Consider the following 27,028-nt stretch of genomic DNA (forward strand, 5'->3'; position numbering starts at 1 on the left):
ACTGAGGTGAATGATCAGCAATGATCTTATTGAATGGTGGTGCAGGCGCGAAGGGCCGAATGGCCTACTCTATGTTTCTATGTTTCTTCATCCCTGTACTACAAGCATAGATCTGCAGGAAGATGATGTCGAACCTTCTTCCTTCTTTCTTTCATTACAATGCTGCTTAGTCATTATGATGGTGCCAACCAAGGATCCAAGGAGAATGGCAGCATCACCTGAATAATCCAGCCTATTCTTACATTTTCATGGCAACTTCCTTTAGTATATTTACTTCACATTGCCTCACTCATAATATGATCCAAGACAATACTGAACACGATGGGTGATAATATGACAGAGTGCATTGACTTTGATTTCAATTCTCATGCAATCTTTTGTTCCTTTGACTATCTGCTTTTGCAATTTGGTAATTTGTGCAGCTACTGCATAGAGCACCAACAACTCCCGACCATCATCAATACATTTCTCTTCTATCCACAGATTATTCCTATACTCGTAGAACTTCCCAACCACCTATTTCAGTGTGAAGATCTAATCAGCACCTCTTTCCAAAACCACACTGACTTTCCATCTGAAGGTTTCAGATTCCATTCAGACAGATCTTACAAGTATCTTCCCTGCATTCCAAGCAGATAGATGCCTCTGGAATTTTTATTTTGCTCCTTCGCAACCTTCTTGTGTAATTACAGTCACTTTCCAAATTACAGGTACTTTTCCCCATTCACCATTTTGATAATACGATGAAACTCTTACATTACTTCGGCCCTTCATCTTCACATGCTTCCAAATATGTCCAAGACCTTTCTTCTCATCGTCTGCCTTAATTTCTACCTCCTCCAATATTACTTTTCTCTGCCTCTCTCTTGCTACCCCAGACTGCTTTGTACTGTAACAATGTTACTTTCTTTGTCCTGATGTCAACCATATTGTCTGATCATCAGCAGTGGGTGACTTCCTGTTTGCTACTGAGAGCATGACTCTCAGACTGGCAAGGTGCTTTGATCCTCACCATCTTCTTTGTCCTTCATTTGATTGGAACCAATGATCTTACTTGCAATCAAAGAGCTTCTTAGTTCCATCTTGTCAATTTGCCTTACCCACTTCATGGTTTTTCACACTTAACTACAATATCAAGTCTCATCTTACTGCTCAGTTCCTGCTACCTTTGACTAAACTATTTTTGGATCTAATTTTTGCTAGTTTTATCCACAGTTGATGTCACTTGTACTTCTGGTTAACTTAGTCCCTTCTATCACAAGAAAGCAGTATTTGGTCCTGTGCCACTTTCTGATTTAATTTTCTCTTTGGTCCGAGCAGTCTATACCACAGATTCTTCCAGGAATTCTATAAGCTTTCCATCTCCTTCACCAGCCAGGTCAGCAAATAGGGCAAATTGTCTGCCGATTACCATCATGGAGTGGGCTTCACGGATTCCTTCGGCACATTCAGGTTCATATTGTGAGCATTCTTCTTGTCATTTTCATCTGCACTTCAGCTAAGCAAAGCACTCGTCAGATCCAGTATTAACTTGTCGGCAGACTCTTCTTCCATACGGAGGTACGGTGTCCTTTTGTCACAACTCATTTATTAATCAGTCAGTCATCCCATTTGGTGAGGTCCAGGTTAACATATGGCTTTTCTTCTCTTACCAGTGGGTGTTATATAAATTTAAAATTGATTCTGGCTTATGAAGGTTAAAAGGCATCTTCCATTTTAATTTTCCATGCAATTTCATGTCAACCCAAGACCAGTTTACAGACAAGAGTGCATTTACAATTTAAAACCAACCATAAGCAGGAGAAGTTCATGCCAGAGAACTTGGCATAACATCTCTTGCAATTTGTTATAACATTTTCCTTTTCTATCTCTTCAGCTGCTTCTTTTCATGCATAGGCCTGCAGAAGTTGTCATCCTGTAGATTCCCATCAAAGTTATATCATGGCTTTTAAATTGTTTTCAAATCCTTCCGTTTGTGCTCCATTTGATAGAAAATGGTCAGAGGATAAACTAATAACTCAAGAGTTATTTGGGCATTTTTCTTGGTCGTCCTCCAAGTAATCCCTTTGAGCAAGGTTAAACCTGAGGATATACATTGCTACCAACCTTTGGAGTACATCCCCATGACATGGACATGCAAAACCAAGGGAAAGCAGACTGCTGTTAAACTGGAGACTATGGTCCAGGTTACACTCACATGCTTGAGTGACAACATACTCAGTCATTACCAACCTTGGAGGATTACACTCAAAAACAGAAAAAAATCAGAGCCAAATGAGAAGTTTCTGATAAAGAGTCATGGACCACGATTCTCCTCCCAGTGGCAGTGTTCTGGCAAGGCAACATCAGAAGAAATTTACAGGAATTGGCATCCTGGTAGGCCTTGGCACACAACAAGGCCTACATAAAAAGGCAAGTGGGGTGAAGTTTGAGGACGAGGAAGCTGCTACAATGCCATTTTCCTCTACGGGGAGAACTCAGGGTTGTTCCCACTGCTTCCCAGGACTTACTGTCACTTTCCTTATGGCGGCCCCAGGAAGCAGCAGTAACCGAAGTAGATAGGCAGGAAATCCTCTGGGAACATGGGCCCTGTTCTCCACAACCCAGATCCCCCTCTGCCCCCCGCCGGACCCCCAACTTCCATTCCCATGGAAGGAGAGGACAGCAGCAGTCCCAGTGGGGACAGAGTGAGGCAGCAGCAGGCTTCACTCAGAATTTTCCTTCATTCTGCGCTGTGATACTGCCTGATTTTGGATGGGGGATTCCTGACAATGGTAGCTCCTGAAAGATTCTCCAAGGGATGGGCATAGACTTGAATTTGGCAGTCCCTTCACAGATTCATTGGAATTGAAAATAGTCTGGGTTTAACGCGGTGTAGCTTGAAGACAGGCGAGTCTTGATAACCATGACAAACATATATAGCAACCTCAGATCTCTCAGATGACCCCTTCATCCTCTGATGCTTTCTGTTTTATCATTTTGTTTTATTTTTTTCTTTGTTTGATACAACCTAATGACATTTTTTTGTGTTTTAAATCTTAAACTATTAATTTCAAAAGAAGACAAATAGATGTTTTATAGCAAAAAGCATTAATTACAATACATGTACAAACATTTCAAACTTTCAAAAATACTGCGAATAGTTAAAGAACTTACTGATGATGGGCAGTCTGATTTCTTTGTAGGTGTAACCCGGGATAAACTATACAAAGAAAGTAATGGAACAAAAGAGATATTGTATAATTATGTTATTCATATAATACAACAACAACTTATATTTATATAGCACCCTTAACATGGTAAAACGTCCCAAGGCGATTCACAGGAACATTATAATACAAAATTTGACACTGAGCCACATAAGGAGATAGTAGGGTAGATGACCAAAAACTTGGTCAAAGAGGTAAGGTTTAAGGAGCGTATTAAAGGAGGAAGGAGAGGTAGAGAGGCGGAGAGGTTTATGAAGGGAATTCCAGCGCTTAAGGCCTTGGCAGCTGAGGGCACGGATACCAATGGTAGAGTGATTAAAATCGGGGATGCGCAAGAGGCACAATTGCTGGAGTGCAGATATCTTGGAGGGTTGTAGGGCTGGAGGAGATTACAGAGATAGAGCAGGGCGAGACTATGGTGGGACTTGAAAACAAGGATAAGAATTTTTAAATCGAGGCGTTGCTTAACCAAGAGCCAATGTAGGTCAGCGAGCACAGGGGTGATGTACTTAGTCCTCACTCAGTCTTCTTCCATAGAAGAAATATTAGAGGGTTTACATTCCTCTGAAATGTATTTTATTCTGGTTAAAATAGTATGATAGCAGCTAAAAGAAGAAATTAAAGTTTATCTGTAAAGAATTCATAAAATACATAAATTTCATAAAACCATTAATATTTTTCCATTTGATTGAACACTGTACAGGTTTCACAATGAGATGTGAAGGGATAACACACATATCTTTCATCACTCCTCTTACAGTATTATTCTTCAACAATATTTACATTTTATTTAAAGAAGAACAAATTTGAAAAATCTAGGGGGAACAAAACGAAAGTCCCATGGACAAGAAAGACAGCAAAGCGATTGACTAAACAGCAAACTCCTGTAGGTTAATGTTATTCCCAGTCACCCAATAAGTATGGCAAGGTAAGCATTAAAGCATGCTCACAAAGTTTTGTCCCACAACTTAACTTTTCACCATGATACTTTCCAGTGGAACATTATAGCCGATTGTCTGTTAGGTCAAACTGAGATTCCAATTCACAAAAAGAATATTCACAGCCACAAGAAGCATAACTAAAATGAAATATATCCTGTAGGGTACAACCATTCACCATACAAGAGAGATACTACATGTGCGGGAAGTGTGTCCAGCTGCAGCTCCTGACAGACCACATTGCGGCACTGGAGCTGCAGGTGGCTTCACGCTGGAGCATCCGCAATGCTGAGGATGTCGTGAATAGCATGTTTAGTGAGTTGATCACACCACAGGTTACAAAGGCAGAGAGGGAATGGGTGACCAGCAGGAAGAGCAGTGGAAGGAAGGTAGTGCAGGGGTCCCCTATGGTCATCCCCTGCAAAACAGATACACCGTTTTGGGTACTGTTGGGGGGGATGACTCATCAGGGGAGGGCAGCAGCAGCAAGTTCATGGCACCATAGGTGGCTCTGCTGCACAGAAGGGCAGGAAAAAGAATGGGGGAGCTATAGTGGTAGGGGATTCTATTGTAAGGGGAATAGATAGGCATTTCTGCTGTCGCAACCGAGACTCCAGGATAGTATGTTCCCTCCCTGGTGCAAGGGTCAAGGATGTCTCGGAGCGGCTGCAGGACATTTTGGAGGGGGAGGGTGAACAGCCAGTTGTCGTGGTGCATATAGGTACCAAAGATATAGGTAAAAAATGGGATGAGGTCCTACAAGCTGAATTTAGGGAGCTAGGGATTAAGTTAAAAAGCAGGACCTCAAACGTAGTAATCTCAGGATTGCTACAAGTTCCACATGCTAATCAGAGTAGAAATAGCAGGATAGCTAAGATGAATATGTGGCTTGAGGAGTGATGCAGAAGGGAGGGATTTAAATTCCTGGTACATTGGAACCGGTTCTGGGGGAGGTGGGACCAGTACAAAACAGACGGTCTGCACCTGGGCAGGACTGGAACCAATGTCCTAGTGAGAGTGTTTGCTAGTGCTGTTGGGGAGGGGTTAACCTAATATGGCAGTGGGCAGGGAGACAGAGGGAAGTAAAATGGGGCAGAAACAAAAGATAGAAAGAAGAAAAGTAAAAGTGGAGGGCAGAGAAACCCAAGGCAAAAATCAAAAAGGGCCACATTATAGCAAAATTATAAAGGGATTAAAAAGACAAGCCTGAAGACTCTATGCCTCAATGCGAGGAGTATTCGTAATAAGGTGGACGAATTAACTGCGCAGGCAGCTATTAATGAATATGATATAATTGGGATTATGAAGATATGGCTCCAGGGTGACCAAGGCTGGAAACTCAACATCCAGGGGTAGTTAACATTCAGGAAGGATAGACAGAAAGGAAAAGGAGGTGGGGTAGCGTTATTGGTAAAAGAGGAAATTAACGCAATAGTAAGGAAGGACATTAGCTTGGATGATGTGGAATCTGTATGGGTAGAGCTGCGGAATTCCAAAGGGCAGAAGACGCTAGTGGGAGTTGTGTACAAACCACCAAACAGTAGTAGTGAGTTTGGGGACAGCATCAAACAAGAAATTAGGGATGAGTGCAATAAAGGTACAGCAGTAATCATGGGCGACTTTAATCTACATATAGATTGGGCTAACCAAACTGGTAGCAATACGGTAGAGGAGGATTTCCTGGAGAGTATTAAGGATGGTTTTCTAGACCAATATGTCGAGCAACCAACCAGAGGGCTGGCCATCCTAGACTGGGTGATGTGTAATGAGAAAGGGCTAATTAGCAATCTTGTTGTGCGAGGCCCCTTGGGGAAGAGTGACCATAATATGGTAGAATTCTTTACTAAGATGGAGAGTGACACAGTTAATTCAGAGACTAGGATCCTGAACTTGGAGAAAGGTAACTTTGATGGTATAAGACGTGAATTGGCTACAATAGACTGGCAAATGATACTTAAAAGGTTGACGGTGGATAGGTATTTAAGTATCACATGGATGAACTTCAACAATTGTACATTCCTGTCTGGCGTAAAAATAAAACGAGGAAGGTGGCTCAACCGTGGCTAACAAGGGAAATTAGGGATAGTGTTAAATTCAAGAAAAAGTAGCAAACCTGAGGACAGGGAGAAATTTAGAATTCAGCAGATGAGGACAAAGTGTTTAATTGGGAGGGGGGAAATAAGAGTGCGAGAGGAAGCTTGCTGGGAACATAAAAAATGAAGGCAAAATCTTCCTTAGATGTGTGAAGAGAAAGAGATTAGTGAAGACAAATGTAGGTCCCTTACAGTCAGAATCAGGTGAATTTATAATGGGGAACAAAGAAAAGGCAGACCAATTGAACAAATACTTTGGTTCTGTCTTCTTGAAGAAAGACACGAATAACCTTCCGGAAATACTAGGGGACAGAGGATCTAGCGAGAAGGAGGAACTGAAGGAAATCCTTATTAGTCAGGAAATTGTGTTAGGGAAATTGATGGGATTGAAGGCCGATAAATCCCCAGGGCCTGATAGTCTGCATCCCAGAGTACTTAAGGAAGTGGCCCTAGAAATAGTGGATGCATTGGTGATCATTTTCCAACAGTCTAACGACTCTGGATCAGTTCCTATGGACTGGAGGGTAGCTAATGTAACATCACTTTTATAAAAAGAAGGGAGAGAGAAAACGGAGAACTATAGACCGGTTAGCCTGACATCGGTGGTGGGGAAAATGTTGGAATCAATTATTAAAGATGAAATAGGAGCGCATTTGGAAAGCAGTGACAGGCTTGGTCGAAGTCAGCATGGATTTATGAAAGGGAAATCATGCTTGACAAATCTTCTAGAATTTTTTGAGGATGTAACTAGTAGAGTGCACAAGGGAGAAACAGTGGATGTGGTGCATTTGGACTTTCAAAAGGTTTTTGACAAGGTCCCACACAAGAGATTGTTGTGCAAAATTAAAGCACATGGTATTGGGGGTAATGTACTGACGTGGATAGAGAATTGGTTGGCAGACAGGAAGCAGAGAGTCGGGATTAACGGGTCCTTTTCAGAATGCCAGGCAGTGACTACTCGGGTACCGCAAGGTTCAGTGCTGGGACCCCAGCTATTTACAATATATGTTCATTATTTGGACGAAGGAATTGAGTGTAATATCTCCAAGTTTGCAGATGACACGAAGCTGGGTGGCGGTGTGAGCCGCAAGGAGGATGCTAAGAGGCTGCAGGGTGACTTGGACAGGTTAGGTGAATGGGCAAATGCATGGCAGATGCAGTATAATGTGGATAAATGTAAGGTTATCCACTTTGATAGTAAAAACGTGAAGGCAGAATATTATCTGAATGGCGGCATATTAGGAAAAGGGGAGGTGCAACGAGACCTGGGTATTATGGTACATCAGTCATTGAAAGTTGGTATGTAGGTACAGCAGGTTGTGAAGAAGGCAATTGGCATGTTGGCCTTCATAGCTAGGGGATTTGAGTATTGGAGCAGGGAGGTCTTACTGCAGTTGTACAGGGCCTTGGTGAGGTCTCACCTGGAATATTGTGTTCAGTTTTGGTCTCATAATCTGAGGAAGGACATTCTTGCTATTGAGGGAGTACAGCGAAGGTTCACCAGACTGATTCCCGGGATGGAAGGACTGACATATGAGGAGAGACTGGATCGACTGGGCCTGTATTCACTGGAGTTTAGAAGGATGAGAGGTGATCTCATAGAAACATATAGAATTCTGACGGGTTTGGACAGGTTAGATGCAGGAAGAATGTTCCCGATGTTGGGGAAGTCCAGAACCAGGGGTAACAGTCTAAGGATAAGGGGTAAGCCATGTAGGACCAAGATGAGGAGAATCTTCTTCACTCAGAGAGTTGTGAACCTGTGGAATTCTCTACCGCAGAGAGTTGTTGATGCCAGTTTGTTAGATATATTCAAGAGGGAATTAGATATTGCCCTTATGGCTAAAGGGATCAAGGGATATGGAGAGTAAGCAGGAAAGAGGTACTGAGGGAATGATCAGCCATGATCTTATTGAATGGTGATGCAGGCTCGAATGGCTGAATGGCCTACTCCTGCACCTATTTTCTATGTTTCTATGTTTCTATACCTTCGCTCGCCCCCTTTTTGAACATAAACTATTCATTATGAACCATTTTGTCTTTATCTCAGTTTCAATTCTATTCTATTCTGTATCTATTCAATTCTATTTACACCTTTTACCATTTTGAACTCTTTTCTTGACTGCCCTCTTACTGTTATGCTACTGGGAGTCCCTGGCCCAAGACCACCCTAATGGAGGAAGAGCATCCGGGAGAGCGCTGAGCAGCTCGAGTCTCGTCGCCGAGAGCATGCAGAAACCAAGCGCAGACAGCGGAAGAAGCATGCAGAAAACCAGCCTACCCACCCACCCTTTCCTTCAACCACTCTCTGCCCCACCTGTGACAGGGACTGTAATTCCCATATTGGACTGTACAGTCACCTTAGAGTGGAAGCAAGTCTTTCTCGATTTTGAGGGACTGCCTATAATGATGATGATGATGATGATGCTACTGATGTACTTATTTAGCTTCTGCTGCTACGCCTTCTTTGGTCTCTCTCTTCACAGCCCTGATCATCTTTTTAACCTGTTTCCGCATTGATCCCCTTCCCTCTTTTTTCCCTATAGGATTTGTAGAGGTAATTTCCCTCTTTATCTCACTTTGAATTTGTTAATCGATTTTGGGTTTGCTCCGTTTGCTAGTTAAGTTTTGGAATTTATTTATCCTGCATGCTCAGCATTATACTTTCAAAGGTGTTTCACTTTCCTCCAGAGAATTGTTGAAAAATCTCTGCCAATCTATTTACTGTAGCTGTTTCCTCGTTTCATTGAATTTAGCCCTTTTAAAGTTATCCACCTGGCTGCTGTTTAGACATTTCTGGCACTTAGATCATAATATACTTCATCATTTTATAGTCACTGTTCCCCAGGGTGCTATGATTTTTATTTCCTGTATATATTACCTGGATCATTTACAAATATCAGAGCAAGATGAGAACTGCTTTGATTGCTTACTTGATGCACTTGATCATAAAACAGTTCTTACATTACAATATTACATTGTATTTCTCTGATTCTAAAACATTTGTGTTACCCCAGTTTATATTTGGTTGATTGAAATAACTTTTCTGTTCTCATCTACCCTTTCTATCCCTTCATAGAGCAACTTGTCCTCCTTCTTATGTTGACCTGGGATCTGTAGAATACCTCTCGTATAATCTTGGATTTTTTTCACTTTAGAGATGTCTACTCATAGTGGTTTATTCTGCAGCTTCCCCCCACGCCCATTCCACAGCATCATGTTTATTTACTTTCCACGTATCTCATGTGTAGGCTACACCAGCCCCTCTTTTGTCACCACTGTCTTTTCCGGACACCCTATGCCTCTGAATATTATTTTCATTGCCATCTTGAGTATTTAACCATGCTTCTGATATTCCCATTACTTTGTAGTTTTTTATTGCTGCAACAGCCTCCAGTTCTGGCATCATGGGGTCGATTTTGATCGCCTTTGACTGGCATTAACAGGTCTCAAAATGGAATCAGAAACCTTACCACCCCATTAGCACCAGCGATGCAGCCAGGATTGAACAGCAACATGTAAAACGTACATGGTTTTTCCTTCAAGCTGCTGAATTTATTTGACCAGCTAATAATTTAGGTATGAATTATGTGTTAGTCTATTGGCACTGCTTGTGAAAGGGGTCTACTGTCAGGTGTCCCAAACATCTGCTCGTTTCAGGCAACAGGCTCCTTTTAATATGGAAATTGGTGTCCTATGACATAAATAGAACCCCGATTTTCATTTTAGGAATGCGTCGGAGCCTACGCAGTGCCATGGACGATGGAACCAAAGAGGCCCACTAAATATAAATGGCAAATTAATTTTGTGGGTCTTGCTCCTCTGGGGGTCCACAAAAATAATCTGAACCAGTGTCATCCTGGGACCCCCACCCTCCACGATCGCGTCCCCTTTCCCCGGCAACTTATTTTGCTGGCAATCACAACAGCCCGATTTGGAGGCCTCAACCCTGCAAGCCATTTGGCACCCCACATGTCACTGGCTAGATTTAAATGATGCCAGGGTTTAAAATCATAGGGGCCTCTTTGTCGCCAGAATTGTCAGCTGACCAGCACACTCCACCGGTTACTCAACCAAAAGTCAAAGCTGACCCCTGTATTCCTAATGAATCTTGTATTCATGTACATCTCATCTCCTTTCAAGTTACCCCTCCTGCGCTTATTTCTGGTCTCCAGCTCATGTGTGACTCTCCAGATATTTATGTCCACACCGACCTGTTGACTAGCTTGTCCCCTACGATAAGTCTCATCTGAGATCCCGTTTCATCCCTGCCCTCAACCCTCCATCGACCCAGCTCACAACCTATGTTGGTTAAATGATTTTCGATTGCTGCCTCAATGTTATTTGCAAGGCTCTCTTCCCACTTGGTTTAGGTGCAGCCTCTCTCTCTTGTACTAGTTCTTTAGTTTCGGAAAGTTTTCTCAGTTATTTATGACGGTGTAATTTCAAGGTCACAAAGTCCTACATAAATCAGAGATGAGGATAAAAATCATGATTTCCAGCTACCTTTAGTGGGAAAATGCAAGATAATGGCCTGTAATTTGCGACACCTATGGGTGAGTATGAGGTGCATACGTGCCCGTAAGGTCCGCACATGTTCCGAGTTTTCGTATGCAAAGTGCATGCTTGAAAACCCAGAACTTGTGATCTACTGATCCAACGCAGTCCCGGGTAAAGGGCATCCGTGGGCGGAGAATTGGGCTATTTGCCCAACTTCTGCCCCGCGAATGCCCGTGAAATTCTTACGCCTGCACGGCCTGCTTTTACCAGCGTAAGAGTTAAAAAAAAAATTGAAGTGTTCCTTTTTCAATCATTTAAACATTAAAAAACCTGTACAATGGTAAAGTTATTTTTTTAGACCCTTAAAACATTTAAATTTATTTTTCAATATTTAATTAAATGGCACTTTAATTAATTTTAAATATGTCATTTTTAAAAACTTTATTTTATATGTACATGTATGTTTTGTGGTATTCCCATTCATACTTATGGGGTTTCCATACATACATAATTTCCATTAGCATGAATGGGGATTCCCTTCTTTCATTCGTTGGTAGATCCACATGATCCCTGGGGTGCTTGCAAAATCTTGTCAGCATTAAGATATGATCAATATTTCCACCATGTTCAATATCTCCACCCAAGGAACTAGCCATAGCACACTTGTGGCTTTGTTGCTCACAAGTGGCCATGCTCCCTGTAAGGATATTGATAGTATCTCACTGCTGATTGTTACATATCATTTATTTAAGCATATTTCATTTTACTAATTCAAAAGGTATATAATATATTTATTTGGTTCTTGACATTCCAATTTTATTTTTTTTAAACTTACCTTAAACTGAATGTACTTGATTATTTTTGTAAGAATTCTGTACAGATAGTCAGTTCCTACAGGAAGATCTGTTGAAATGGATTAAAGATTTAAAGTCATGACCTTAATTTACTAATGTATGTAAACAATCAATATTCCCACACTCTAATAATCAATTACATTAATAATTAAGACAAAAAGCAGCATTCATAACTGGTGATTAAAACATAATGGTGAATTATATCAACTAATAATGTCCCGTCATGTAATACATAGCAAAATTTGGCATTTGCCCACATTAGAGAAAAATACAAAAAAAAATGACAAGCTTATCCAGTGCCTTGTGGCCATTTTGTGTGGTGCTGAACCATACAGAGCAGGAGGATGTCAGGTTCAATCCTTGCTGCGGAGGTATCTGGGGTGACAGTGAGGATCTACAAATAGCCTTTGCATCCTTCGACTGAAGTGGAGAACATATCAGCCATGCTTCTTATTCCTGATTCTTTTTTTAATTCATTCCTGGGATGTGGGCATCACTGGCAAGGCCAGCATTTATTGCCCATCCCCAAATGTCCTTGAGAAGGCAGTGGTGAGCTGCCTTCTTGAACCGCTGTAGTCCGTGTGGTGCTTACTATTGGCTGCTAGCCACTGACCTATACTGAAAAAGTGTCTATGTGCGGTTGTTGGGATTGAGCGAGACGGGGATTCACCCGTATGATTGAGTAGAATGCCAACATTCACTGCTCATGCTCACAAGTCAAAAAATGGCCACTCTTATTTTGGTAAAAATTGTGGATTAATCCATATTAATTCAGAAGGAAGCTGGATTATGGTGAGATCTATGTGGTGGTGGCATTAGCTCTTCCCACACAAAGTGGAATTTACACAGGCTGACCATTTGTACAGATAACTCAAGTACACAAGATTCTTTGTCCCGGGAGAATAAACAAGGAAAAAATGTCTGCATTCATGTCATTATGAAAAATGCCACCATTGAAACATCTCAAAATCCTTCACACACTTTTGAAGTGATTAGATAGAACCTGTTGTTATGTTGGCAAAGAACAAAATGCCAAGTGTACTTTAATGGTTCTGACTGAAACTTTAAAAAATGTCTTTCTTGGATTGGAACAGTCAGAAATGTCATGCTGGATTTGTATCTATATTAGGCCTTTTTGAAACTTCACCTAGGTTAAGATGATATCAGCACAAAAAAATGCCCTGAGATTCTCCTGATTGGCTGCTGTAACTTCAACAGGAGGACAGAGGAAACTCCACATAAACTGAGTAAAAACGAGTTTGTGCCAATCTACCACCAATGTCATGGGGGTATGGGGGCAGGCAAAGATCGGAAGAATCCCTGAGGAAATTCCCAATGCAGGTCTGCTACCATTCTGAAACACACAGGGATAGATGGACAGACAGCACACAGATTGAAAGGGTTCATTTAGCAATGAATCCTTTCAGATTTAACTAATTGGAAAATTGGAAGAGGTTCTGTAACCCATCATATAGAGAATAGAAAGCTTACCTTTTGGAAAGAGTAATGAGTTGACTACATGAATAACACCATTGTTTGCCATGAGATCAGATTCCTTGGACTTCACATTATTTACCAACATTGTGTTGTTCACCTAAAAGCAAAGAGGATTGATGACTTGAGTGCACTCTCAGCCTTTGATCAATAATTTGTTTTCTTTACAATAGATGACCCATGTACTTCTAATTTGTGAACAATGATATTTCTTGGTTTCATCTTTAAAGTTAAGTAAGGCTCTCTTAATGGTTCAGTGATTTTACCCATTGAGTAACTGAGCCATACAAACCACAAAGGTCTCAGGTTCAATCCCCGGTCTGTGCTGTATTAGTTGATCCAAGCCGGGAAAGCAGTGACGTGTTACAAGTGTCCACGGCATCTCTGGGTCATGGAGGATAAATTGCCCAGAGTTCTCACTCACGAATGTTATTCAGCAATCCCTGTTACAAATACAGGTAAACAAAGGGAGGGGGAGGGGAAGGTGGGTGGAAGGAGGGGGGGGGGGTGTGGGGGTACGCTTGGCTACAAATTCCCACTGTTCCTTTCCTCACCATTGTTTTAAAGACTGCCAACATTCACTGACAAGGCTCACACATGAATAATGACCATTTAGGTGAAGTACTAAGGGTGTCCTGTACCGATGGAACTGTAGTACAGTAAACAGTCAAGTCTTTCAGGTGTTTACTGACTTGCTGAAGGGCATGGAACAGATCAAGATGTTGTGACTCAGATATTGCCCCGTGAGAAGGTTAGATGTTCCATGTATTAAGGACATATGCTCTATACAGGTATACATTATCATTTCCCCCAGTAAAAAGTTAGTCCATTTTTCCTTGTTAAAATTTCCCCTACATGATAGGCTGTCATTTTACCAGGTAAGATTTTGGCCAGCTAATTACTTATCCGATAAACAACAGATGCCTTGTATTGGTTGATTAAATGACATCTTTTCCCACTGTATAACAAGGATGTGTTTGAACATACATGTTGTGGAGTATTTCAGCTTTAAGTAAACGAGGCTGCAATGTACATCTAGTCAAGGGACAGAGGTGAACCATACCAGTTTTATCATAACTCTGCTGCCCTGGTATGATTTCAGTATATTTGTGACTCCATATTCAATACCGCCTCCGATGTAAACGCCTTTGAGGAGGTGGTAAAGGAGGATGTGTCTGAGAGCATTTTTATCACCTGTAAAACAAATAACAATTTTCAGTCTAATTTTCTCTCTAAGTTAATTTTCAAGAAATTTCTAATTGGAAGACCAAGGCTTGAGCAAGTTCTGTGCTCAGACGGTGTTCATCAATGGCTCGGATTTTGTGGTCAGCGGCGAATAAATGGCGCAGCCTTTCATTACACTTGCACTTGCCCACAGACTTTCTGTGGGTTTTTGCATTGAACTCGCAGTAATTAGAAATCCAATATTTAATACTTAAGTCAGTTCTTAAAGAAGTGGATGCATTGGAGGTCATTTTCCAAAATTCTATCGACTCTGGATCAGTTCCCATGTAGCTAATATGACCCCACTTTTTAAAAAAAGAGGGAGAGAGAAAACAGGGAATTATAGACTTGTTAGCCTGACATTGGTAGTGGGGAAAATGTTGGAATCAATTATTAAAGCTATAATAGCAATGCATTTGGAAAGCAGTGACAGGATCGGTCTAAGTCAGCATGGATTTATGAAAGGGAAATCATCCTTGACAAATCTTCTAGAATTTTTTGAGGATGTAACAAGTAGAGAGAATGTGATTTATTTGGACTTTCAAAAGGCTTTTGACAAAGTGCCACACATAAGATTAGTGTGCAAAATTAAAGCATATGGTATTGGGGGTAATGTATTGACGTGGATGGAGAACTAGTTGGCAGACAGGAAGCAAAGAGTAGGAATAAACGGGTCCTTTTCAGAATGGCAGGTAGTGACTATTGGGGTACCGCAAGGTTCAGTGCTGGGAACCCAGCTATTTCCAATATACATTAATGATTTAGACGAAGGAATTGAATGTAATATCTCCAACTTTGCAGATGACACTAAGCTGGGTGGCAGTGTGAGCTGTGAGGAGAATGCTAAGAGGCTGCAGGGTGAATTGGACAGGTTAGGTGAGTGGGTAAATGCATGGCAGATGCAGTATAATGTAGATAACTGTGAGGTTATCCACTTTGGTGGCAAAAACAGGAAGACAGAATATTATCTGAATGGTGATAGATTAGGAAAAGGGGAGGTAAAGGGAGCAATAGACTAAATGCACAGCGCAATGCGGGATGCTGAGGTTTTCAGGAACCGGAAGGGATTCCACCCCTTGAATGTCCAACTCGTTGTCGACCACAAGCAAATTATAATGGCAGTGAATGCTAAATTTCCGGGCAGCATCCATGAAGCTCACATCCTGCATGAGAGCACTGTATCTGACTTAACAATAAGCCACAAGGTCAATGCTGGATGCTTGGTGACAAAGGATATGGCCTCGCCACCTGGCTGATGACCTCCCCTGCGTGACACCCACACCAAAGCCGACAGGCGATACAATGAGAGCCACAGAGCCACTCGCAATATCGTGGAGAAAACCATTGGAGTGCTTAAGCAGCGCTTTAGATGCCTGGACCACTCAGGAGGCGAGCTCCAATACCACCCTGAACAGGTAGCTCAATTCGTGGTGGTGTGCTCCATGCTGCACAACTTGGCTATCAGGAGGGGACAAGAATTGCCTGAGGAGTCTGACAGTCCACCTCACCACAGAGAGGAAGAGAAGGATGAGGAGGCGGACGCTGACATCGGCCCAGACAATCAGGCTGACGCTGAAGCCATGCCTCCGCCCCCCTGTAGACCGCATGAAAGGGCCCATGGTGTCATGATAGATGTAAGAGCCTTACATCAGGAGTTCATCAATGAGCGCTTTGCCTGAAAGAAAGTTGGTGTTATTTACAAGGCTGACGTACTGCTGGGTGTGCAGATCATACACCAATGGTGGGCATCATCTTGGTGACAGTTAAAGTTTAAGTTGATTGAAGTTAAGTGTCATTATACCCTTTGATGTTAAGGAATCACCAGTATGTAATGGTGCAGCTATCTGAGCCAATGCGCAACAAGGTTTTGTTAAATAAAAAACATTTAAACTGAACATTTGTCTGAAATCATCTGTATTTCTGTAAAAACCAACCCATTCCCCCCCCCCCCGCCACCCCCGCTTCTCCTCCCACCTCTCTCCCTTCCCCTCCTGACTCCAAGCCGCCTGGCCAAGGAGCCAGGCAATGCTTCATTCGGGGGTGGGGGAGAGGGGTTGACGGCAGAACCGCTGCTTGGACGGATACGGGAGAGGACGGTCCTGAGGTGGGAACGTGCTCTGAGCCAGAAGAAAGATCTTCCTCCTGGCTCTAATGTGTTGTTGGCAATGGGGGCTTGGCACCTTGGGGTGCAGTGCAGCGCTCCAGGACCACTGGGAGCCCTCTGCCACCAATGTTCCTGGCTAACAGCTCCAGGGCCTCCTCCATCCCTTCCATGTTATATCTTATTTGTTGGACAAAAACTCGGTGCCAACTATGCTCTTGGTGCTTTGTAGGCTTTTTGCTGCTGGTGAATCTCCACAACAGCCAAACAAGCACACACCACAGCCACACACACTTTCAATCACTCTCAGCTCCCTCTCTCTCTGTCTCCTCTTCTGTGCATGTCATGATGCAAATCTTCTAGAATATTTTGAGGATGTAACTAGTAGAGTGAACAAGGGAGAACCAGTGGATTTGGAGTATTTGGACTTTCAAAAGGCTTTTGACAAGGTCCCACACAAGAGATTAATGTGCAAAATTAAAGCACATTGTATTTGGGGTAATGTATTGACGTGGATACAGAACTGGTTGGCAGACAGGAAGCAGAGAGTAGGAATAAACGGGTCCTTTTCAGAATGGGCAGGCAGTGACTAGTGGGGTACCACAAGGTTCAGTGCTGGGAGCCCAGCTATTTACAATATACATTAATAATTTAGACGAAGGAATTGAATGTAATATCTCCAAGTTTGCAGATAACACTAAGCTGAGTGGTGGTGTGAGCTGCAAGGGGGATGCTAAGAGGCAACAGGGTGTCTTGGACAGGTTAGGTGAGTGGGCAAATGCATGGCAGATTCAGTATAATGTAGATAAATGTGAGGTTATCCACTTTGGTGGCAAAAACAGGAAGGCAGAATATTATCTGAATGGTGGCAGATTAGGAAAAGGGGAGGTGCAACGAGATCTGGGTATCATGGTACATCAGTCATTGAAGGTAGGCATGCAGGTACAGCAGGTGGTGAAGGAGGAAAATGGCATGTTGGCCTTCATAGCAAGAGGATTTGAGTATAGGAGCAGGGAGGTCTTACTGTAGTTGTACAGGGCCTTGGTGAGGCCACAGCTTGAATATTTTATACAGTTTTGGTCTCCTAATCTGAGAAAGGACATTCTTGCTATTGAGGGAGGGCAGCGAAGGTTCACCAGACTGATTCCCGGGATGGCAGGACTGACATATGAAGAAAGACTGGATCGACTAGGCTTATATTCACTGGAATTTAGAAGAATGAGAGAGGATCTCATAGAAACATATACAATTCTGACGGGATTGGACAGGATAGATGCAGAAAGAAAGTTCCCGATATTGGGGAAGTCCAAAACCAGGGGTTGGAGTCTAAGGCTAAAGGGTAAGCCATTTAGGACCGAGATGAGGAGAAATTTCTTCACTCAGAGAATTGTGAACCTGTGGAATTCTCTACCACAGAATGTTGTTGAGGCCAGTTCGTTAGATATATTCAAGAGGGAGTTAGATCAAGAGAGAAAGCAGGAATGGGGTACTGAAGTTGCATGATTAGCCGTGATCATATTGAATGGTGGTGCAGGCTCGAAGGGCCGAATGGCCTACTCCTGCACCTATTTTCTATGTTTCTATGATCCTTGACCTCCTGAATCGCGGGAATCGTAGAAACATAGAAACATAGAAAATAGGTGCAGGATTAGGCCATTCGGCCCTTCGAGCCTGCACCACCATTCAATAAGATCATGGCTGATCATTACCTCAGTACCCCTTTCCTGCTTTCTCTCCATATCCCTTGATCTAACTCCCTCTTGAATATATCGAATGAACTGGCATCAACAACTCTCTGCGGCAGGGAATTCCACTGGTTAACAACTCTCTGAGTGAAGAAATTTCTCCTCATCACAGTCCTAAATGGCCTTCCCCTTATCCTAAGATTGTGTCCCCTGGTTCTGCACTTCCCCAACATTGGGAACATTCTACCCGCATCTAACCTGTCCCGTCCCGTCAGAATCTTATATGTTTCTATGAGATCCCCTCCCATCCTTCTAAACTCCAATGTATAAAGATCCAGTTGATCCAGTCTCTCCTCATATGTCAGTCCAACCATCCCAGGAATCAGTCTGGTGAACCTTCGCTGCACTTCCCCAATAGCAAGAATGTCCTTCCTCAGATTAGGAGATCAAAACTGAACACAATATTCCAGGTGAGGCCTCACTAACGCTCTGTACAACTGCAGTAAGACCTCCCAGCTCCTATACTCAAATCCCCTAGCTATGAAGGCCAACATACCATTTGCCTTCTTCACTGCCTGCTGTACCTGTATGCCAACTTTCAATGACTCATGAACCATGACATCCAGGTCTCGTTGCACCTCCCCTTTTCCTAATCTACCGCCATTCAGATAATATTCTGTCTTCGCGTTTTTGCCCCCAAAGTGGATAACCTCACATTTATCCACATTATACTACATCTGCCATGCATTTGCCCACTCACCTAACCTGTCCAAGTCACCCTGCAGCCTCTTAGCGTCCCCCTCACAGCTCACACCGCCAACCAGTTTAGTGTCATCTGCAAACTTGAGATATTACACTCAATTCTTTCATCTAAATCAAGCGTTGCAATGCCATTGCCAAGGACGGCGACACTTTAGGGCAGAAGGTCAGAGAGATTTAACACTAACGCCCATTTCATATCGCTCGTGGTAACACCCAATTTCAAAAATGGAGACTAGGTGCTTTGAGAATGGACGAGAAGCCAGCGATCTAAAAACCCATTTTCATCGCCCACGCCGGAAATCGCGCCCATTTTTGAACAACATGCACAAAAGTGTAAAATCTAGCCTGGTGAGTGGTAACAGGCAGCTCATTGATTGAGAGGGCATGGAATCTGGTGGTTCCTCCGTGGAGTCCAGCCGAAAGTGTATACATAAAGTGGGGTGGGTGCAGGCAATCTCAGGGAGCGGAGGGGGGAGAACGGAAGAACCAGATGTAGGACCCCTATATAAATATTGAAATAAGACTGAGCGCCCATTTCAAGACCTGCTTGAAAATGGCCAATGATCAGAAGGTTTTATTTTACAACTTTTGACTGTCTCCACCCTCTTTCCTCTTTTTCAGAGTGTAAGGGGCATTAGGCCAACGGAAATTGCCCCTGATTTTCCTCCATACTTTGAACACAAAGCACTCTCCTCGGACTGTAAAGCTGCCAGTGAATTTCCATGATTACTTTTAGAGAGATATATGAAACCACAAGAACTTGCATTAAGCAGCACCAGATCACATCCTCAGAAGTTTCCGAAGCACATTTCAATCATTTTTTGCAATGCACTACTGTTACATGGGCAACTGCAACAGCCAGTTTTCACACAAAGAACAAACGAATCTGCAAATAATCTGTTTTTGGTCGCAGGAGTAATATTGGCAGGACACCGAATGAACAAAGAATCTGTTTTTGGTTGCGGATGCAATATTGGCCAGGATGCCAAATCAATGAATGACCAAATAATCTGTTTCTGGTCTAGGAAGGAATGTTGGCCAGTACATCAAATGAACAAATAAACAAGTAATCTGATTTTGGTCAAGGGATGGATGCTGGCCAGAACGTTGCCCTCGTTATTTTCCAAATAAGAACATAAGAAGTAGGAGTGGTAGTAGGCCATATGGCCCCTCAAGCCTGCTCCGCCATTTAATATGATCATGGCTGATCTGATCATGGACTCAGATCCTCTTCCCTGCCCACTCCCCATAACCCCTTATTCCCTTATTGGTTAAGAAACTGTCTATTTCTGTCTTAAATTTATTCAATGACCCAGCTTTCACAGCTCTCTGAGGCAGCAAATTCCATAGATTTACAACCCTCTGAGAGAAGAAATTCCTCCTCATCTCAGTTTTAAATGGGCAGCCTATTTAAGATGATGTCTCCTAGTTCTAGTCTCCCCCATCAGTGGAAACATCCTCGCTGCATCCACCTCGTCAAGTCCCCTCATAATCTTATATGTTACGATAAGATCACCTCTCATTCTTCTGAATTCCAATGAGTAGAGGCCCAACCTACTCAACCTTTCCTCATAAGTCAATCCCCTCATCCCCGGAATCAATCTAGTGAACCTTCTCTGAACTGCCTCCAAAGCAAGTATATCCTTTTGTAAATATGGAAACCAAAACTGTAAATAATGTTACGGGATCTTTTATGTCCACCCAAGAAGGCAGATAGATAAAGTCTCACTTTAATATCTCTCTGACAATGCAATTCTTCTTCAGCCTACGTTACGTACTCAGGTTGATATTGAGGCTTGAACCCACAACATTCTAACACAGGCTATCAACTAAACTAAGATAACATTTTAGTAATATACCTGAAGTACACCTTGGGAATAAATATTCATGAATATGCCTTTGCATTTTAAAAGCGCCATAAAAATAAAAGAAAATTGGGAGGAAATTGCTTTATGCCCCAAACCTGCCATGGTTCCAGAAGCGTACAGTGATGAGATGACCCAAGGACCAAAGTGAAGAATCATCAGAATAGATCAGGCAAGCTGCAGGTGCCAATCAAGTCATCTTGCTCCAAGACCCAGAGGTAATTCTGGGGGGGAGCGATCGGGAGGGGTCGAGGGTCAGCCGGCAGTGGCCGGCAATTGTTTTGTGGAGCCACGAAGGTCATGCCTGCTCCTTTGACTCCACAAAAAGCAACATTTTAAATGTTTGTGCGTTTTTTTTTGGAGCAGTCTCCAGCCTTCCCTTTAAGCTGCTCAAGACCTCGGCATTGCAACTTCCGACTAGAGCAAACAAATTTAGACACCTGGATCTGAAACCAAGACTGGAGCCTCATTTCAATGTTGAAATTAGGCCTGTGCTCATTTCAGGATGCCGTAAAAAAAGGCCCCGAGCATGTTAGCAGTGTCCCGAGCTCTCATGCAGACGGGAACAGGACCTCTGCATCATTGCACCCGTTTTAGGCCCATAAAATAGGCGCAACAATATTAAATTTAGAACTTAATGTTTAAAAAAAAATCTGAAACCTTCGAAATGGATTCTTAAATCTTTGAATTCTTACTTGTCAACTCCTGTAGCTCAGCTGATGATAGGCTTTCAAATACATCATTGGTTGGAACAAATAAAGTCCAGTCTCCTCCTTCAGTGAGCAGTTCTGTCAAACCTGCACTTTCTGCCAGACTCAGGAATATGCTGATAAGAAAGTAACCAAAAATTTAGTGGAAATTCATGGACAGGAAAAAAAATGAGGAGGATATAAATGGGATAAGGACATTCTTCCCACTTAGCATGCTCTAATATGAAGATCCATGTTGAGAACCCAAACAGAACAGTTTCATATCTCTTCAGCATTAACAATTATTCTGTATTCTTTTACTCCATCCAGTCAGAAATTACTGCACCAAGTGGAAATCTATTCAAGAAGTTGACGAGTGCAAGTGTGTGTAGTCACATGGTTCAAGGTTCCCTTAGTTTGTAATGCCAGCTACTGTATTTCTCTTGGTTCTATGTAGGAATGCTCCATGAGTCCCCACAAAATTAACCTGGGTGACTGTTGCCCTGCCCCCCCGCTTTCCATGATCACGAGCCCCCACCCCCACCCAATATTGCGTCAGCCCAGATCCAGCGAGCTTTATCAGGATGCCCGTTTGATGCCCAACAGCTTGTCGGTTCTATTTAAATGAGGGTCGGGCGTCAAAATGGCTGCAGCCTGTTCGCCACCAGAAGCGGGCGGGTGGCCGTCATGCTCCGCCAGTCAGCCAGCCAGAAGTTAAAATCTACCGCTGTGTGCACAGATATCACGTGCCTATTCCTTGCTCTGTTCAGTTATACAAATGTTAGTGCCATATCTGAAGCAATTGGCCTATTGTTTCCCATGAACTAAAAGAACGACAAAGGACCCAAACCCTAACAGCTGGAACAACTCAATGCTTACCTAAAGCGAGGATCGTCTCTCAGAATTTGCAGCATTGACTTCTCTGCAGGAACGATGACCTTTCTGATCATGTGAATGACACCGTTTCTTCCCTGCTTGCTGCCTCTGATCATGCAGGAATTCTCAATGCAGACCGCCTGCCGGAAAGCAAAGACAATCTCCCTTCATTAGCCTGACAGTTTTAACATGGTCATTCTTTGGCACCTTAGAAAGAAGTGTTGTTTTATCAAGGAAGACTTAATATTTCCCTTGGTTTTGTCATGTATCTTACATTATTATATATAACTGTATCCTAACATGCTAGACATGACTGTAATAAGATATGACCTGTAACCACCAGCATACCTTACCATCAGGGGTGCACTTGCAAGAGACAGATATATAAGCACAGGTCTCAGGCAAGTGCAGCATTCCAGAGCTGTGAAATAAAGGTGCAGGTCCAGAGTGACCTTGACTTCACTACATGCCTCGTGTGAATCTGTACTGAGGGGACAGGACTTTACAGGTTTATTGTTACTTACAGAGCAAAAGCTATTTTAAATCTGCTATGAGACATTGGCGGTTGATCATCCAACTTCCAAACTGCTCACCACCCAACTTCCTTTTCTGGCTCCCATGTTAGCTGACATTGTTAACGGTTCTCTCTCCTCAGGTACTGTCCCCCTCCCCCTCAAATCTACCACCATCACCCCTCTCCTCAAAAAACCAACTTTCGACACCTCCGGCCTGGCAAACTACTGCCCCATCTCCAACATCCCTTTCCTCTCCAAAGTTCTTGAACATGTTGACGCCTCCACAATTCTGTACCCATCTTTCCCGCAATTCCATATTTGAATCCCTCCAATCCGGTTTCCACACCTCCCACAGTACCGAAATGGCGCTCATCTAAGTCACAAATTACATCCTTTGTGACTGTAATAAAGGCAACCTATCCATCCTTGGCCTTCTTGACTTGTCTGCAGCCTTTGATGCGGTTGACCACTCTATCCTTTTCCACGCCTCTCCACCGTCGTCCAGCTGGGTGGGACTGCACTCGCCTGGTTCCATTCTTATCTATCAATCTTAGCCAGAGAATCACCTGCAACGACTTCTCTTCCTGCCCCCGCCTCGTTACCTCTGGTGCCCCAGGGATCTAACCTTGCCCCCTCCTATTTCTCATCTACATGGTTCCCCTTGGCGACATCATCCGGAAACACAGCATCAGTTTCCACCTGTAGCTGATGAAACCTAGCTCTATCTCACTGCCACTTAGCTCGACCCCTCTATGGTCTGTAAATTGTCAGACTGCTTGTTCGACATCAAGTTCTGGATGAGCAGCAATTTTCTCCAATTGAACATTGGGAAGAACGAACCCATTATTTTTGGTCCCAGCCACAAACTCCATTCCCTAGCCACTGTCTCCATCCCTCTCTACAACTCCTGTCTGAGTCTGGTTGTCATATTTGACCCTGAAATGAGCTTTTGACCACATATCTGCAGCATAACTAAAACCGCCTATTTCCATCTCCGTAGCATCACCCGTCTCTGTCCTTGCCTCAGCTCATCTGCTGCTGAAGCCCTCATCCATGCCTTTGTTAAGTCTAGACTTGACTATTCCAACGCGCTCCTGGCTGGCCTCCAACATTCTACCCTACGTAAACTAGAGGTGATCCAAAATTTGGCTGCCCCTGTCCTAACTCGCACCAAGTCACGCTCGCCCATTACCCCTGTGATTGCTGACCTATGTTGGCTTCTGGTTAAGCAATGCCTCGATTTCAGGATTCTCATCCTTATTTTCAAATCTCTCCATGGCCTCACTCCTCCCCAATTCAGCTCCCCAATAAGGCCCATTACCACCCGTTTGCGGCGGTCATGCAGCGGAGATGAGCGGCCGCCGATTTCTAGTTGAATGGCCGCCACAAACTAAAGTCAGCTCAGGAAGTTTTCTGGCGGTACCCACTTCAGCCCTGCCACTGCTAACCGGCCGTGCATGCGTCATCAGTGCGCACACTGCCAGGACCCCCACCTCCCGTGAAATTTAGTGAGCAAAATGTTATTGCCGCCGAGTGTTGGCCCTGACAGCTTTTTCTGTCGGTGCACCTTGTATGCTTGACTATTCCAACGCGCTCCTGGCTGGCCTCCAACATTCTACCCTATGTAAACTAGAGGTGATCCAAAATTTGGCTGCCCCTGTCCTAACTCGCACCAAGTCACGCTCGCCCTGGCTGTGCAGCAGTCATTAAAGGTGAGGGCCCAATGCCACGGCCACCATTTTATTTTTTTTGCCAGCCCAACTTCCATTTGTCCCCGGGTTCGGCCGGCCGTCAACAGGCAGCCTGGCACCCCCTCTTGGATGCCAAGCCGCTGGGCTGGCCAAAACCCTCCCTGGTGGTCCAGTGTCCGATGCGACTGATGGCTGATTCTCTCCCCTTTAACGGAGGCAAGATACGTGGTGACACAGATGTGCAATGATGTCACCACTGCTCCGCTGCTGAGTGACAGCGGCGGAGAACCTATCGCGCGTCCACTTCGCTCCTCACTAGCACTTCTGCTCCCTTTATGATCGACTTCCTGCCCGATTCAAACAAAAAAGACAATGAGTTGAATTTCGCGAAAGAGGGGACCTCTTTCAAAACGGCAGTAAAAACTCTTTAAAAAAAGATAGGTGTGCCAGCTTTCCAGCGTGATTGAATTTGGCCCCAGGCCTATCTCCGTAATCTCCTCCAGCCCTACAACACCCGCCCCCCGACGCCCGCCCCCCCCCCCCCCCCCGCCGAGATGCCTACGCTCCTCTAATACTGCCCACTTGAGTATCTCTGATTATAATCACTCAACCATTGGTGGCCGTGCCTTCTGTTGCCTAGGCCCGAAACTCTGGAACTCCCTGCCTAAACCTCTACATCTCTCTACCTCTCTTTCCTCCTTCAAGACGCTCCTCAAAATCTACTTCTTTGACCAAGATTTTGGACACCTGCACTAATTTCTACTTATACGACTCGGTGTCAAATTTATAGCACATAATACTCCTGTGAAGCACCTTGGGATGTTTCACTGCATTAGAAGTGCCATATAAATATAAGTTGTTGATGTAGTTGTTATTGATTTATAAGTAATTTTTGAAAAATAACAGTAATGTTTGGCAGTTTCATCAATAATGTTGCAGCATGTACCTCTTGGACATTTTACAGGCCATTGCTCTGCAACAAATGCAGAAGCATCACTGGCATAGATCTGATCGGCTAAAAGCAGCGTAATTCCCAAAAACTTTATTTCAACTTTATTCATTGACTATGCTGTTACCCTCATTTGAGCAAATACATTTCTGTTTTGCATCAGAAGAATTGTGAACACACCAAGATTCCTAGTTGGTTCATTTTAGCTCAATTTAGTCTGAGTTTGCAAAGTAGATGACTGGGGAATAAAAGCTGTAATTAATCTCTCTTCAATACTCTGACGAAGGGTCATTGAACTGAAACATTAACTCTGTTTTTCTCTTCACAAATGCTGCCTGACCCTCTGAGATTTCCAGCATTTCCTGTTTCTATCTCTTCAATACTGTTCTAATTTATACAATTCAATCCACTGGCAACAATTTTAAACAATTATCTTGAGGGACAAAATGACCTTGCCAAAAATGTATCCCTAGTACCAATGGGCCCAAATTTGGTCCACCCGTTTTTTTCGGCGCACTCATGTGAGATGCGGCGATTTCCTATGATCCAAACAGCACCAAAAAGATATCCCCGGATTCTGGTCCCTCTGCCGACTCTCCCAGGGCTTGGCGCGGCATGGCAATTAAATTACGGGGTAGAGCTAGGGCCCTGCGTTTAAAAGAGTGCCGGCAGCTCAACGCATATGCACTGGAGGTTTCGCGCATGCGCGGTAGCTCCTCTGCAGCGTGGGACCCGATGTCCCGTCCCTATCTCAGGCCGAGTGGCATCACGACGGGCTGCTGCACGTCATGGAGAGAGTCCCGCATCTATCCCCGGCCGAGTGGCCTCCCGCACCGGCTGGCCGGCCCACTGACTTCCCGGGCCGAGGTAGGACTTAAGTTTTATTTTTTATTTATTATTGATGGTTGTGCTTTGTTTAGTGAGGAGAGTTTTGATGGTGGGGGGAGGAGGAGAGCTTTGATGCGGTGGGGGGGGGGAAGAGTTTTGATCCGGGGCGGGGGAGAGAGTTTTGATCAGGATGTGGGGGGAGTTTTGTTGGGGGGGAGTTTTGATGGGGGGGGCAGGGAGAGAAGAGTTTTGATGGGGGGAGTTTTGATGGGGGGGGGGAGTTTTAGATGGGGGGAGAGTTTTGATGGGGGAGAGTTTTGATGGGAGGGGGAGTTTTGATGGGGGAGGAGAGTTTTGATGGAGGGGGAGTTTTGATGGGGGGGGGTTTGATGGGGGGTGTAGAGGGGGGGAGTTTTGATGGGGGGGGGAGTTTTGATGGGGGGGAGTTTTGATGGGGGGAGAGTTTTGATGGGGTGGGAGTTTTGATGGGGGGGATTTATGGGGGGGTAGAGGGGGGAAGTTTTGATGGGGGGGGAGTTTTGATGGGGAGGAGTTTTGATGGGGGGTTTGATGGGGGGTAGAGGGGGGGAGTTTTGATGGGGGGGGGAGTTTTGATCGGGGGGAGTTTTGATGGCGGGGAGAGTTTTGATGGGGTGGGAGTTTTGATGGGGGGGGACAAGATACTGGGGATTTTTAAGATGCTCCAGAAAAATCAAGTTGCTCTAAAAAAAACGGAGCAACTCCTGGGCAAATTT

General features: G+C 43.8%; 1 protein-coding gene across 3 annotated transcripts in view; it reads right to left on the reverse strand.

The window, feature by feature from the left end:
• The window catches only part of LOC139275217 (periostin-like), a 90,315-nt gene that overhangs the window by 15,466 nt on the left and 47,821 nt on the right, over positions 1–27,028 (reverse strand). For all 3 annotated transcript variants that reach the window (XM_070892374.1, XM_070892373.1, XM_070892372.1), the window contains exons 11-16: positions 22,294–22,430; positions 21,421–21,551; positions 14,152–14,282; positions 13,086–13,188; positions 11,576–11,643; positions 3,157–3,202 (exon numbers count right to left, since the gene is read on the reverse strand). In XM_070892374.1, coding sequence (XP_070748475.1) covers positions 3,157–3,202; positions 11,576–11,643; positions 13,086–13,188; positions 14,152–14,282; positions 21,421–21,551; positions 22,294–22,430 — 616 coding nt within the window. The remainder of the gene's footprint in view (positions 1–3,156; positions 3,203–11,575; positions 11,644–13,085; positions 13,189–14,151; positions 14,283–21,420; positions 21,552–22,293; positions 22,431–27,028) is intronic.

Source organism: Pristiophorus japonicus, chromosome 10 (genome assembly GCF_044704955.1).
Source record: "Pristiophorus japonicus isolate sPriJap1 chromosome 10, sPriJap1.hap1, whole genome shotgun sequence".
Classification (NCBI taxonomy): domain Eukaryota; kingdom Metazoa; phylum Chordata; class Chondrichthyes; family Pristiophoridae; genus Pristiophorus; species Pristiophorus japonicus.